Source organism: Thalia democratica, chromosome 4 (assembly GCF_965202585.1).
Source record: "Thalia democratica chromosome 4, ktThaDemo2.hap1.1, whole genome shotgun sequence".
Lineage (NCBI taxonomy): Eukaryota > Metazoa > Chordata > Thaliacea > Salpida > Salpidae > Thalia > Thalia democratica.
The window spans coordinates 29,996,278-30,012,381 of record NC_139168.1 but is presented as its reverse complement, the minus strand read 5'-3'; the positions used below and the strand labels follow the sequence as shown (position 1 = coordinate 30,012,381).

General features: G+C 24.8%; 1 protein-coding gene across 1 annotated transcript; it reads right to left on the bottom strand.

Annotated features, from left to right (window-relative positions):
* Nucleotides 1-5,232: 5,232 nt before the first annotated feature.
* LOC145833226 (prolyl endopeptidase FAP-like) lies at nucleotides 5,233-14,811 on the bottom strand. The gene is made up of 19 exons (XM_082940419.1): nucleotides 14,685-14,811; nucleotides 14,389-14,487; nucleotides 13,582-13,772; nucleotides 13,310-13,438; nucleotides 11,547-11,673; nucleotides 11,329-11,434; nucleotides 11,087-11,221; nucleotides 10,869-11,031; nucleotides 10,749-10,799; nucleotides 10,270-10,487; nucleotides 9,858-10,042; nucleotides 8,390-8,548; nucleotides 7,623-7,692; nucleotides 7,165-7,289; nucleotides 6,785-6,915; nucleotides 6,222-6,333; nucleotides 6,100-6,158; nucleotides 5,646-5,804; nucleotides 5,233-5,367 (listed from the first exon to the last, which is right to left on the bottom strand). Exons 1-19 carry the CDS (start codon nucleotides 14,809-14,811, stop codon nucleotides 5,233-5,235), a joined length of 2,481 nt encoding a protein of 826 aa, XP_082796545.1.
* Between the last annotated feature and the right edge of the window lie 1,293 nt (nucleotides 14,812-16,104).

Here is a 16,104-nt window from a genome sequence, read left to right as displayed (position 1 = left end):
TTTATCTGTCTTCGACCGCTGATCATGTTTGTGTTAATTATTGACGAATGCTTTATTGCTTTAGCAAACAAAAATAAAGTAATATTTGTGTTGAAAAACAAACAATTACTTCAACTACTCATGTATGTAAATTGTAATTTTTTTTAGTAACTTTTTAAAATATTTCACGCTACTGTTACTAAAACCAATAAAAAAACATATAAATATTTTTTGATGTATTGTACTATTTTTACCTATACAGGTTTAAACTTGTTTACTAAAAGGTCGGTATAATTTGAAGTTTACTTATTTTAGCTTAAAGTGAAGTAAATATATATTTATTTAATTATAAGCAAACTTAGGAGGTTAAACTTTAAAACTAAAGTATACTTTTTTATCTTGTACTTTTATACTAACAAAAAAACTTTAATACACCCAACCAGTTTTTAATAACTTACTTTTTTATTACACAAACTTGTTTTTATTTTGTAATTTTTATGAATAATAATAATTAAAACAACACCAATGAATAAGTTTTTGCGAATAAGAACTTAAATTCTCTTATAATACTAACTTTCTGTCGTAGATGTCATTAAGCTAAAATTTCGTACTCAACTGTAGATTAGTTTTCAAAGCAGAACCGCTATAAATGAAGCTTTCACAAACCTAGCGCTTCAAACACCAATTTGTACTTATTTTGTCAACAATGAAAGCATGACGTTTTTAGCGAACGAAATCATATCACACAAAAAAATTAAATTTACCAAAAATAAAACTTTGGCGACTTTGCTTTACGTTAAAGTAGCAATCAAATGTTACTTACAAGATTAATTACATGTACAGTAACCTCTCGCTTATTTACGCACATTGTGTCCACAGAAAAACTGCGTAAAGATACGAGAGATCGTAAAGATACGAGAGGTACCAAATTTACTTACTATAATGGCTGTTTTTTGATATTGCTTCTAGTTAAAAGCAGACTTGGGACTTTCTCACTTTTTAAAAATTTGTTTAATTCATTTATAAATATGAAAACAAAAGATAAAACTATACATATATTAAAAAAAAGAATTTAAATTTATATAAAATAATAACACTTTAAAAAACTTTTTACTAATTTTATTAATAAGTAGAATTTAATTTTTATCCTTATTTATATGTGATTTATTTGATATTAAACATTTATATTCTATTCTACTTAGAAAATTCAATTTATAATTAAGCATTTGTGTTAATTATAAGCTCTATATTTATTTAGTATCACTGCTACATTTTGCAAGGAAGTTTCATAAGATTTCTTTTTTAGATGTTTGTTCATATATAGGGCAAGAGTGCTGTATTATTGGTTTGTGTTTTAAACTTTCATTGTTTCATTATACTTTCATTCTTTTAACACAGTCATAATTATTTCAGAATTTTAATTTAAACTCTTATTGTTAACAAAATTTCTGATATACTGAGGTATAACTAATGTTAATCAGTTAGTCAAGAAACATAAGTTTACAAAGTCTAAAGATATAGTGAAGTGAAATAGCATTTAAAAACATATTTTACATTAAAAACATAAAATAAACCTAAAATGTGCAATGTCAAAAAATAATAAATTAAAAAAAAAATTTTTTTAGAGTTCTAAAATGCGTAACTAAACGAGAGTGCGTAACGTCACGAATGCGTAAAGATGCGAGAGGTTACTGTACTATAGATATAAATTTTAAAGCACTCTAGATAAAATTTACACCACTTTTTTTTACATTAACAAAACTTTTTAAATTAAATATTATTAAAAAAAAACTATTTTTAAAACATAAAAATCCAAAAAAAAAAATCCTTTTAAAAAACTGTATACAAAACAGAGGTTAAAAGAAAAAAGTTTATCATATCTTTAAGAAACTTTATTACAGTTTTTATGAGTAAATAGCTTTTAGTTTTTATAAAAACAAAAATTTCTAAAAACTGTTCAAAAATAAAAAGTATGTAACTGTAAAATTATAGAAAATTAAGAATATCTCTAAATAAGATAATGATTTTAACCTACTGACTATAAGTTTAAAGTAGTTTTTCAAACTGTTAGTACATTTATTAAACAAATAATACTGACGTATTTCATGTCCTGTACCTTGTACACATACAAAACTATAAACCTAAACACCAGTTGTTTTTTTTGTGTTAGTAATAAATTGAAAACTAAAATATTATCAAAAAGACTGTAAAGTTGTTTTAAAAAAAGTTTTGCTTTTGATTAATGATTTTCTGACTTATAAAATAGGCGCATTTTAAAACTGAACTATGATATAAATTTTATTATCTTAGCTTTACGTTTTAAAAAAACTATATTTGACGATATATATCTTTAAACAATGGAGTTTAAATTAAGCATTTAAAAATCGCAATAGTAAAATACTAGTTGTGCACTAGAAATAAATCAAATATAAATCTTATTGTTTAGACTGAAATAGTCTAACAAAAGCTAACAACTCAAGAAATAAAGATTAAAATTTTTAGATTAATTCATTTTAAATTGACAAAAACATCGTAATAAAATTTTGAACATTATAAATCTCAAACTTATTAAATAGTACTAAAAGTATTAAAATTATTTGTGCTATTAGACAACTTTATATCATAAAATGTAGTTTTAATACCTCATAAAACTTTGTCTCAAAATATTTGACTCAAAAGTTTAAATACTTTATATTACTTCAAGTTGCTTGATAATTATTTTGCTTTAGATGTAGGTCTACCTTGAACTATAAAGTAATAATTTTAGAAAATAATCTTTTCTTAGTATATGTTTTAGAAAGTTCACGAGAGAATTTACTACAATACTTTACTTTTTAATGAAGTCTTATAAATAGAATGATAAAATAAAGTTGAAAATATACGATGTTAATCAGCTGAAATCATATGCCAATCATAACTTTAACGTCTGTGAAGCATTTAAATGTATTATATTATATATTTAATTTACTTAACTATTCTATAGTTTTATACATAAAGTTTGTTTTCGAATGCCCTTATTGATTAATTAGATTTAACTAGTTTATAAACACTTAATGTATTAATGTTCACTGGAAATTTTTTCGGACATGTTTTCCTATAAACAGCTCACATAAATTTTTGTTTTTAATGTAAATTTGTAAATAAACTGAAAAATAATTAATAATATTTTTAAACCTCTTAAGCGTTTGCTTTGTTTTTGATGGTTAAAAAATACGTAAGCACTACACATAAAACTTGAAAAAGTTTTTTTTGATAATGTTAAAGTTTTATTTATTTGCATAGATTTAAAAAAAAACGAATTGCATTTTGTTAGGGAATATAAAGAAAACAGTTTATTTTAATAGTTTGCATGTACGTATAAGTTAAGAAAATATATTTTTTCAAACTTTGTTTACAAAACAAAAAGTAATAAATGAGTACATTTATCTTTACTTTGTTTAATTGTTACTCTTTCTTTGAAGTATGTTTTATATATGGGTAAATAGTGGATAAAAATCAAGAAAAAACCTTAAATCTAATTTACAAGCACAAACTAAAGTTTTTTTTTGAAGAACATAAATAAATCTAGCTTTAAACTAATACAAATGTTATTTTATGAGCGATTATTGCAAAGAACAATTAAATAAATTAAATATAGTTAACTAGAATGAAGGTATACTAATCATAAACAATATGAGCATACTAGCATTTAATTTTTACCTAGAGATAGTCCTTATTGAATTTGTTAAATTAGTTGTAATGACTTTGGTTAGTTCTAGTCTAGACTGTATCCATGAATATTATACATTTATTATATTTAGACTATTAGTAAGTCTTTATTATTTAAATTAAAGTTTTTTTGTATAGATATTTTTACTAAGTCTTTGATATAAATGCTTCTCAAAAACTGATTTGTAAAATTTTATGTTAAATTTACTTCAAAAATATTAAATTCAAAACAACATTAGCTACCTTTTTTAACTTTCTTATTTTATAAAGTTTATTATAGTTAAAAGTTTACGTGTATTTTTCGTTTGTGTTTCTTCACGTTTACTATAGTTGAATTTATTGGTATAAACATATTTTTGCAGCTGTCAAAGTCTAAAAAGATTAAAAACATATAGTTATTAGTTTATACATACATTTTTAGAAGCACATATATATTAATAACTTTTACAACTTGAAATTAGTATAGGTCTTAGCGTAACATTTAAAACAAAAGTTATTTATATCATTTATGTTTCATACAAATTTTTCTGACTTAAAGTGTAATGTTTTGTTGTGCTTTTCCATTACTGTATATCTTTTTTCTAATATCTTCATTATAAATGTAAAAGTTTGTAGTGTAAAAAAGATTATTTTTTTCATTTAAAGATCAAAATAGTTGAAGAAAAAAAGTGGCATGTAGCTTAATGGCCTAAATTTCTTTGAATATACTTCGTTAAGCATATTTTTGAACTTTTATTTCTTTATATTGGTTTTCAAAGTACTTAAAGTTAGTAACTTATAACTTGTACATCTTGTCTGTTTTTTACGTTTTTCAAAACTATTGATGGCATGAAATTTATTCTTAAAAGCTAGTACCTTTACTTTACATAGAAAATTATACAAAAAAAAAAAACAGCAAAAAATAAAAAAAGACAGCATGAAAAAAAAAGTTGTAGAAAGTTTTTTCAAATCACAGTTAGTTCTACTTTTAAATTATAAAGACCAGCTAAATCAAAAATAAGATGGCAATTTTATGAAAAGTAACTATGTTAAGAAAAAAAAAAACAATAAATAGTTGTTTTTTAAAAGTAAATGTAACATTTACAAACAATTAAAAACATTGATTAAAACAGATTAGTAGACATTGAAGATGTAAATTGCGTTACCTTAAAAAATATTTTCAATTTGTCTAAGTTTATGTAAATTTGTATAGAATATATCTGCTGTACAAAATGAAACTATTAACATCTAATAAACATTTCATCTTATAATTTCAAAGCAAAACTACAAATAGTGCAGAAAAAAATCAAATATATTGCTGATGAGTGCGTTAAGAGGTAATACTGTGGAAATATTTTAATTTTGTGCAATAACTTTTTTTTGTAATACTTGTTAATCATGCATACTAACGTTTTTAAAAACAGTGGTGAGGAAAATAAACAGATTGTTTTTTTTTAATTTTTTGATTATGGTACATAGAGATTCAAATACATAAACTGAAAGTATTGGAAACATTAGAAAAAATGGAACAGAATTATCGTGTTTAAAATTTAAGTAAATTAAAAATTATTCTCCGATGAAGTTCTCTGGATAATGAGAATTCATTTTTCCGAGACACGAAGACAATCTATGATCAATTTGCCTGTAAATGTGCTTGTTTGCATTTCCAATGTTGATTGAATGAGCTTGGTCGGCGTAAAACTGTTGTTATTTAATTGCTAATATTATACTAAGTTAACTAAATCATTTGTGACTGGTTTCAATAAGTAAAAGCTGAACTTGTCAAACAATTAACAAAATAGTGAGTTGCACTTTAACAATGCTGTTTACATTAATACAAGTTATTATTACCTTACCAAATTATTAAAAAAATAGTATTGGAACGGTCTAATAAATCTTTTATAAGCTTACAGCAACAAATATTTTTTAGACGTTTACGGTTATTCTAAGTTGTCAAACTACAACTTTTTTTAACTAACAAAGTCGTCAAAATCAATATCAGCTTCAACCAAAGCTTTTTCCATTACAGCGGCATTTTGAAAATGGACATTATCGTCCATTGTCCCATGTATCAGGGTGTACCACTTTTTGTTTTTCTTGATGTTTGCGATGTTAGAGGGTTTGAAAATCTCAGAGTCCTAAATATCGAAAAATAGTTATTTATATTTTGAACTTATACTTTAAAAGTATTAAAATAATGTTTAAGTTTAATTAGCTAAAAAAATTAATTTATAATCGAAAAAAACCAATAGTTTCACAATTTGCACTTTGATTATAAATTTCTCAAGGCCTAATAGATCAATTAAAATGTTATATCTTAGATTTAGCTTGAAATAAGTAAGTTAACTTTATTATTTATACAATGAGTGCCTTAGAATTTTGTTTACACAGGTAGTCAAAATTAAACCTTTCAGTAAACTATTTAAAACTAACATCGTATCCTTTCTTATTGTCTCTAGGCAATGTCATGTATCTTTCCGAGTACATCGCATCTGTTATAAAGTAAGTTAATATTGGTTGCTGGTATAATATCTATTTTTTATATTTTTACAAACCGTAGAACCGGTAGCTGGCGCCAGGTGCAACTGCAATTCCGCATTTGAACGGATTCGGATTTGAATCATTTGAATAACCAAGAACGTGAGATGTTATTTGTCCTCCGTATGACTATATAATAACACTTTGATAACACATGTTAAAAGTTTTAGCGTTTTCTTAATGCAAAAAAAGTTTTAGATAAATGCTTAGTATTTAAACCGACTAATTAATTTTAACGCTACTTTTTTTATGTTTAAAAATTTAACTTTTTAAATTTAGGTTTAGGCACTAAAAAAGAAAACAAAAAAATATGTTTTAATTGTTTTTAATAAAAAATCGTAACTAGAACCTGCACTATAACTTAGGTATCAAAACCTTGTAAAAAATACTTAATAGATCATTAAACGCAGTAATAATGAAATAATGATAAATTGTAAGTAGTTACTTGACTGTATCTTTATAGACACACAAAAATATGTACAACTTACGAAAACAGATCATTTTTTGTATGTTAAGCCTATTTTTTAACTATAAACACAAATAAAATTTTGATACAAAAACAAAAAAATCAAATCTTTACCCATCCCCAAATAGCAACATTATCTTTATCGATATAATTATGGTTGTTAATTAAGTTATTTGCAAATTCAGTTTGATCTTCTGGTTCAAAAACTCCAAGCTTTTTATAAACTTCTCTCATAAGCTTGTAACCTTTAAAATAATGACTATTTTTTTAAATTTTGAATAACCGTATGTTTTGCTCTACTATAAAACTATTCAAAGTTTCTTTAAGCTTAAAAATTTCTTTTTAAACACTTACATGTTTAAATTTTAACAACTAATTTAAACTAAATGGAAGAATTATTTAAATTATAATAGATTTTACATCTAATAAAAAATGTTTTATACTAATAAGTTGCATATTATAACTATGAATTTATAACTTAACAAACAAAAGACCCTGATAAGCAGACCCTCTTGCATCCACGCTAGCAACAATAACTTCTCTGTTGCTAACCAAATAAGTCTGTGAAAACGACTCAGTCCATCTACTTTGAATTTTTTGAAACTCAGGTCCCGCGTAACTAAAAGTATAAAGTTTAATAAAATCAGTTGTATATTATTTTATAGTTTCCTAAGGTATCATGGCAATACATGAAGCGCTTAAATTATCTAAAAACTATAAAAAAATCTGTTTAAGTAGTTACTAATTTAAAACCAATCATAATTTTTTTTTTGCTAGAATTTTACCTGTCAAAGAGTAAATATACAAAGTATAGCACATATTTTTACTTTAATACACAAGCTTTGGATATAAGTAAAACATAATAATAAAAATAACAAAGTATGTACTGGGTAAACTTATAGTAAATTATAAAACAAATATTTGTTTACATATAATATATGTAATAACTAACACTTCTACAATAAGAGCATATTCTTTACTTTTATCAAAATCATACGGTCTCCATATTTCATATGTGTAGTCTGTTTTTGTTAGTACTTAATTGATAATTTGTTTAGTAAGAAGTGTTAAATCAAACATAAAAAAAATACATACTTTCTTTGACTAAGAAACGATTTGCGTCGGCAGATTTTTAAGGTCGCTTCTGATTGGCTAACTTTTTACTTTAAAATTTTAGTTTAAAGTAATAGTTTTTTTTCAGTTTATTTTTTTAATATTTGGGTAAGGTGGGTTAGGGATAAGGATATAAATGTTCTTAATATTTTGCGGTATTATCAATTAACCTCGTTTGCATAAATTTGCATAATGTTATGAATGAAAACATTATGCAAATAATAAAATACTAGACTTTAAGATAATTTAGTATTCTATAAGATATAAAAAAATGGCTTTTTAACAATGTGTTGTCAATGAAATTACTGATAAATTTTTTTAATGGTTTTTAGAAAAATCATTTATTATTAAGTATTAAATAAAGATACTTTTTAAATATTTTTCAAATAAAAAAATAAAGCTAGTTTAATTACTAAAGTTTTCTTTAAAATCTTTTCTAAGCACTAGTCTTAGATAAATTTCGAAAAAACTTTTCAACTAAAAACTGATTATACTTTAACTTTGAACGTAAAATTTAACAAAAAAACTCTAAAATCCATTTTTTCAAATTAACAAATAAAATAAGTTTATTATTTCAAGATTAATGCTTTTACTTAAATTTCTTACCATAACCGCTCCTTGATCTGAAACTGTTGAACTCTCGAACCGGCCATGCTACATTTTTTATACTTTCAACAAGTTTACTGTTGTTCACTTTAACATTTACTTCATCACTCCATATGCCATCGTTAATGGGTATTGTTACTGTCATTGGGACCATTGGTCCTTAAACAGTTTAGAGATTGTAATATATACAATAAATACCTAAAGTATATTAAAACAAAAATACTTATCTTATAAGAAAACTAAGAAAAGTACTATTAAGATTTTAGAATAAATTAAAAACTATATTTTATTGTTTATTTTTCTACGTAACAGGAACATTTTAAATGAAAAAAAACTAAGTAAAGTTAGACTAGGGTTGGAAAATTTTAGGTCGGCAAGTCATATTAAAAAAAAATTGTTCGTAGACCGGAGTTAATAAAAAAAAAAAAGATCAAAGTTGAGAAGTATTTTTTATAAAGCACTAATGTCTACAAACAATCGATTCATATAAATTTCAAAATACCTAAAAAAAACTTGGTTTTATTTCTTCTCAACAAGTTATTTTTAAGCTAAATTTGTTAGGCTAGAAGTTTCTGCTTGGCCAGCCGTATGTTGCCCTTAATTTAGACAGTAGTGAAACAAGTTTACAGAAAACTAATTTTGGATAACGAACGAAAAAGTATGTTTTTATTAAATACTTAAAACTGACTAAATTTAATTTTTCAAGGTGTTTGAAAATAAATTTTGTAATACTCATCTACTTAAATTGAAGGCTTATTTATTGTCTACAATGGCTTTTTCTATTGATAAAATAATTTGATAAAATAATTTGATAAAATCTTAAATAAATTTTAATGTGTAGTACAGTGCACCTCTTGCTTATCCAACCATGTTGGGCAAGCTTTTTTTTGGAAAATGACCGGGTTAGCCTTTGGCCAGATAAGAACGAAAAAGTTTTTTTTTATGGTCTACCCCTTTTATGCTATGCAATGCATGTAATAAAACGCACAACAAAACAGCCAAACAAGTAAAACAGACAAAAATAAACACACAAAAATTTGATAAACTTAAAAGCAAATTTAACGAAAAAAAACCACATCTTAAAAAAATTAACTTACATCGAACCTCTTTGCTTAAAAAGAAAAAAAAAAAGAAGGTTTGTTTAAAAGTGTTTTATCGTTTCTCAGCAGAAAACTCACGGAACTGGAAAAGTTATGACACACTTTCTGGTAAGATTTCTGCTTGACAACAATAGTACGCTAATAAATTATCCACCCTACATCGCTTCAACAGATCGAATGTAAATAGAATGTGTTTGTAGTTAGCAAATTGTTTACATTGGGAGATTTAAAGTTTTAAATTGAATGCGTTGACTACATCTGAGTTATTAAATCTACAACCAGACTGAAACCGGCCAAATAAGCGAGGATTCTTATTAGCGAAGGCTGGAAAAGCGGGGGTGCAATGTAACAGTAATAATTCTAGCCACCTCGACATTCAATAACAACTTGATTATTTTCTTTATTGAAAGTAGCAGCGACCCAACGACATCGATCTTCATACTTATTCATCAAATCGCATGTCATGCATTCAAGTTCTTCTCTATTCAGTTTAGTTGTATTTACTCTATAAATTTGCCTGTCTCTTGGCTTTGGGCTAGCTGCTAAGAAATATCTGTAGAATAAAAGTTTAGAGTTTTATAATATAAAAACAAATCGCTAAAAGAGTAAAGGGGATCAATTCATAGTTGCCAAAAGTTGCCGAGAGGCTAAAACTTCCTATGTTTCATAACAAAATAAATACAAGGAGAAAATATGGCAACTAGAGTGACTACTTTAACTTTTATTTATAAGTAGTTTTAAACAGATTTTATTTTTTAAAGGGCAAATTTAAAAACTAACAGCCAGTCATTATCACCATCGTAATGAAGAAGCTCAACAATATCATAAGAAGTATTTGTCAGCCAAGCTCTCATTGGATCATCTTTGTTAGCTGCAGTTACATAAGCAATTTGCCAGTAACCTTCACTGACGTCATCAGCATTTTCTCGTGAATATATCGTGTAGTAAGATCCAGGTGATGAGCTTTTAGTCTTTACTTTGACATCGAATGGGTTAAACTAAAGTGTTGTAATTCTAAATAGCAAATATAAAATTATCCTATATGTTTTGAATTGTTTTACTTAAATTATTTTTTAAAACCTGTTCATATAAGCTACTTTTCAATTATACTGACACATAAAAAATTAGATTGTATAAATTTATGCTGCAACTATTTGAATGTACTGTAATTTGAAATGTTTATGTTAAGTACTAAGTGCTATCAACTACTTCAATAAAACTTATTACTTTTTTAGTTAATAAAATCAAAGTTTACTTACATTTCCAACCCATCCTTTACCTTTGTTGCTTTCTTTCATTCCAATTCCAGTCTATGATAAAAAATAAAGGTATAAATAATTAGATTATCTAATTAGTTTCAAAATGGCTATAAAACTAGCATTTCCACATCTGGTGGTCACAACACCATTAGTGTCCACGTTAACTGTGCACTTGGTTGCTATGGACTCATCTTGGACGCGATTGGTCCATGTTGCAAGACCCAAGCTGTTCGACATCCAAACAAAACGTTGGAAATAATAACCATCAGGGTCAGTTGAAGTTCTAAATATTTACTAGTTTTTTACAGGTTTCTTCTATTATTTTAGTTTAAACTTACGTGTATGGAGCTTCAAAGTCGTAAATTGTATCAGTTACAATGTCGTACATCAGTAAGCTCACTTCAGGTATTTCAGTTCCTGATTTTGAGTAAGCTATTTTCACTGTTTCAGGGTATTGTTTATCATCAGGATATCTTTGGTTTAAAAAATATTTTATTTGAGTAATCTTTTATTTAACATAAGATGTTAAGTTTATAAGCTGTGTTATTTTTTTACTGTAATAAACAAAAACAAGACTGACGTGCTGAACTCAATTAGCTGTGTTTTTGTGTCGTCAGTTCTAAGAAAAGCAATTCTGGTAGCACCAGGACTCCAATATAATATATTGTTACTTCCTACTCCTTCTTCTGTAAGTAAATAAATAAAAACATTAGGTCGGTGATTGATAAAAAAGTCGATAAGTTTTACTTATAAAATTTTTGAGTAAGCAACTCAGACAAAAACAAAAATATTATCTACCTTCATACATCCAATCAGGGATTGCATTATAAATCTTATTTTCTTCTCCATCATTAGTTATTTGCTTCAATGTTGGAGTAGCTACATCAAAATCAATAAAATACAAGTTCCATTGGTAAACAATTGCCTTGAATAAAACATAATGTTTAACTACAAATGTCTACAAACTAATTTACTTTTTTTTACTTTAGAGTTTTAAGAAAAATACGTGTAAAGTTTTTGTGTATTAAACTACTTAAACGGGGTGAAACTTGCTTATGCATTTCGTTTCTGTTTAAAGTAAACTTTTAGTTTAAGATATTGTAAAAATATCTTAACTATAAATAAATAGAAAATTTATTAAATAACAACTATTAAAAATAAAAGATAAAAAGATTTAAGAATGGATATATAAATAACAAACAATTAAAATAACAATTACGTCAAAAGTTTTTTAAAAGATATGAATAACAAGAGAAGTTTTCAACAAGATTGAATTTTTTTTATTGACAAACTCAGTATTTTTCTTAATATATGACATTAAAGTTTAAAAATGCTTAACAAAAATAATATAAGTATACACATCTATAAAGCATAAGATATAATTTTTGTAAAAGTAAACTTACTTCAACTTTTTTTGGTTTTCATTATAACAAATAATTGGTTTAAATATGGATTGATTTTAAAAACTAAAGTAACTTACTTGTTTTTTACCACGAGGGTTACATTGGTCGAATATCTTTTTTTGCAATTTTTAAAAAACGTCCAAAATTTAGATCCAATTATTTTCCACATTTTTTAAGCTAACCTAGATTTTTTTATTCTAGAGAATGCTCCTTTACCTTTAGTTCAAAAAAAAATCCATTGGATTGGGGTTTGAATAAAGTAGTGGGGCCCCTTTAAAAATTTAACGTTATTTTTAACATTTTTACTTATTTCAGCTTTTCTCCGAAAACTAAATAAGACTTTTTTTTAAACTTACTTATTAAACTAAGTTTTTCATGATGTAAATATGCTATTTTTCTTAAAAATTTTTTTAAGATATCCTCAAATATCCCCAAACAAAATTTTCAAAAATATTCAAGTTTATTATGTTTTTACCGCAAATATATGATATTTTTCAAATAATCTTTATTTTCAATAGTTTTATTTAACTAAGTTTTATACTAAAGAAATATTAGTTATTACAACTTATTTTTTTATTATGTGACCTATGCAAGTTTTACATAAGTTTACATAATTTGAGGGATTTATGGTTCAAGTGCTATGAATTTATGTAAAACTTTAAGAAAAAAAAAATCTTATTTTATTTTTGCAGAAAAGCTAAGTTACGTAAAAAAATAAAAAAACGTTAAACTTTTAAGGGACCCACTACTAAATTTAAACCCCAATCCAATGAATTTTTTTAAGTTAAAGGTAAAGGTACATTCTCTAGAATTAAAAAATCTAATTTAGCTTTAAAGATAAGTAAAATAATTGGATCTAAATTTGGACACTTTTTAAAAATTGCATAAAAAGGTATTCGAGCCATAGTAACCTTAGTTTTTTTTTACAAGTTCGAGAGTTTATAAAACAAAATATCTATGCTTTAAAACTAAGCTATACTTTAACTTTCAATACAAATGAAACGATTTAATTTGTTTAAGATAGAAGTAAATACTTTATAAAATATTGTTAACTATGCAATTTTCAGTAGACATAAAATATAACATCTTATACTTATGATACAATGTATTAACTTATTATTAATATTATTTTAAATTAGTTTTTTTTTAATTATTTACCAGTTTATTACCAATTGGAGACCATTCACAGTAATGTGCTTGTTTTAATATCTTAATATTTTCTCCAAGTTCTACATCATTTCCTTTCTGGTAAACATAAAAATCAGCGAGATATGAATGTCTCCATACCTAAAACAGAGATATTTTAGACAAGTTATAAGATGCTTTTAAAAAATCATCGGAAAAGGGTTTAATTTATGTTATACTTCATCTAAAACTTTGAATATAAGAAAGTAAATACAAAAATTTTGTTTAAATTTGAACGTATTTACCTTCGTATAATTTTTCCAGAAAACTACATACTCTGATGTTTTTGATAAGCTAAACCCTTGGTAATCACTCGTATTGTACACTTCACTAGAAAAAATTACTTCTTCTGTTTTTCGATTTGTTTCTTCATTTAGTTCTTTTCTAATAATACTTCCATCATCTGACGTTGTTATATAGTCGGTAGGTGAAGGGGCTATTAAAATTTTAAACACTGTTTTAAATATTAAATGCATAAAAAAAATTTAATTAGAAAACCTTTTGCTTTTGGTATATTTAGATTAATGGTAATCAAGTTAATTAACTTTACTTGTTGTTGTAATACAGTTTTAATTTCTTTATTTAAAATTAGTCGAAATTAAAGAATATTAAGCTAGTTATATAAAAGAATTTGGGAAAAATTATCAACTAGATATAAAAAAATGTTTAAAAACATAAATGAACAAACTTATAAGTAAAATTGTATTCAAGTTTTAACAAGTATTTAGATTTAATTTTTTAAACTTAAAGTTAACTAACATTTTAATTTGAATATATTAAAAAAACTAAATAAAAAGTTCACCTTTATTGAAAATTAACTGTATTTCGATCAACTAAAAGTAAACAAATTTTTTATCTATTTGCTCAAACAAAAAATAAGTAAAATCTTGATCAACTAGTTCGAAAAAAAAGTTAAGGTTTAAACAAACTGAATGTTTACTTAGTTAATAAGGAAAGTAAAATTAAACTAGGTTTTTATTTTATACTAGAAGTGTATAAAAAATTTAAAAGTTTAGTAAACTTTTAAAGCACCTAAAAAAGATGAAACTCACTGCTATCATCCCAAGTGAATACGTCCAACATAAGAGTGTCGGGTCTATATTTGTTTGAAAACAGATCTTCAAATTTGTACTTAACTTTATATTGAATTTCTGTTACATTGAAGAGTTATTATTTTTTATCACTTCAGCATTTAAGTTATGCTACTAAACTGATAACTTCTATAGTTGTACAGTATAAATAGTAAGTGTTTGAAACTCAATATTTATTATATAAAACAATCTAAATTGTCTTTTCAATTCTACTAAAGCCAAACTTTTTGAATCGGTTTACTTTTTAAAATGTTTACCTTCCTTTTCTTTCGTAAGAGTCACCGCAAGAACGATAACAACAATTAAAATAATGGCTGATGTTATAAATGCTATTGCAACTTTCTTCCTGTTTGACTTATTTCTTTCTGTTTCGTTTTCACACATTTTGTTCTTTGTTTGTTTTTGAACATCAGTAACTAAAAAATAATCTGTTAAATGAATAATTACAGATAATTTATGTTGAGCTATATTTAGACAGTTTTTACCCTGGAAATATGCAGGCTTTTATATTAGATAAATAATATTTCTAGTGTGGTTATTAATAAATAACAAATTAAATAATAAAAAAATTGAAAAATATCTTAAAAAAAAATTTGATACTCAAATTAGACCATATGTTGAGTTTAAACTAAATAAAAAACTAACAAAACTTTTAAAACTACTAAGATAAACCAACCTTCTAGATAATCACAGCTTTACTAACAATAAAATAATGATATTTAGATTACGATTTCAATGAAAATTATCTGAATTTCTCATAAAACACGATCAAATATAAATAAATTATTGTCTTATGCATATAGAATAAGTATTTCAAAAATAAACTAATTCAAACTAAAAAAGCGCTTTGTAAAATTTTTACTTTTAAACTACTTATCATTGAAGTTTTATTATTTTCCAAAGTTCAAAAAGTTTAAAATCTGAACTAATTTTAAACTTTCATTTAGTAAAATCTGCGTTACTTCCTTAAAACCATCTTTACTTCACCACCCATTCACAGTCGTTAATCATTAATTTATCTCTTGTAGAAGTAGTAAACAGATAGTAAATACAATTGAGTAATTTATTGTCAAACCTGTTAAAAGTTTTATACATCATAAAACACGTTTGAAAGTAATTTTTGTAGTTAAACTAAATCCGTTGTTTACTTTGAATATTTAATTTGTCACATGCTTTGTAACACCTAAAGTTTATTAAACTATTTTAACGCTAATTTAAGAAATATTTACTACTTAAAAAAACTTAACTAAACTTCTTTAGTTTAACAACTTACAAAACAACAGAAGAGTTTATTTTATAAGAGTAAAAAATTCAAACTAAAGCTACAGTAAAATATGCTTTCATTATTTGAAACCTATTAAAAATTAGATAAACTTTATAAGTTTCTTCGTTTTAAGTCAGAAGCTTTAGAACGATTTAAATAATATATGTATTCAATAATCTACTCAAACCCCCTTTTTACGTCGGTTTGAACAAAGTTTATAAATAATGTTTGTCATAAATAACCTTCTGAAAAATGCTTCCGTTTTATAATTTTGTTATGTATTACAGTATTGTACTGTATATTAAACGAAAAAAATAAATAGCGCACAAAAAGACTGGTTCAAGGACCTCGTGTACGAAAAAACCTTTCGGTTATTGAGTCGTGCACCATATTATTGACGGAACACGTTCAAA

Coding starts and splice junctions, on each gene's coding strand:
- LOC145833226 (XM_082940419.1), bottom strand. CDS start 14,811: ATGTGTGAAAACGAAACAGAAAGAAATAAGTCAAACAGGAAGAAAGTT. Junction 11,435..11,546: donor CCCTGATTGGATGTATGAAG/GTAGATAATATT, acceptor ATTTACTTACAG/AAGAAGGAGTAGGAAGTAAC. Junction 7,693..8,389: donor CAGATCAAGGAGCGGTTATG/GTAAGAAATTTA, acceptor TAACAAAAACAG/ACTACACATATGAAATATGG.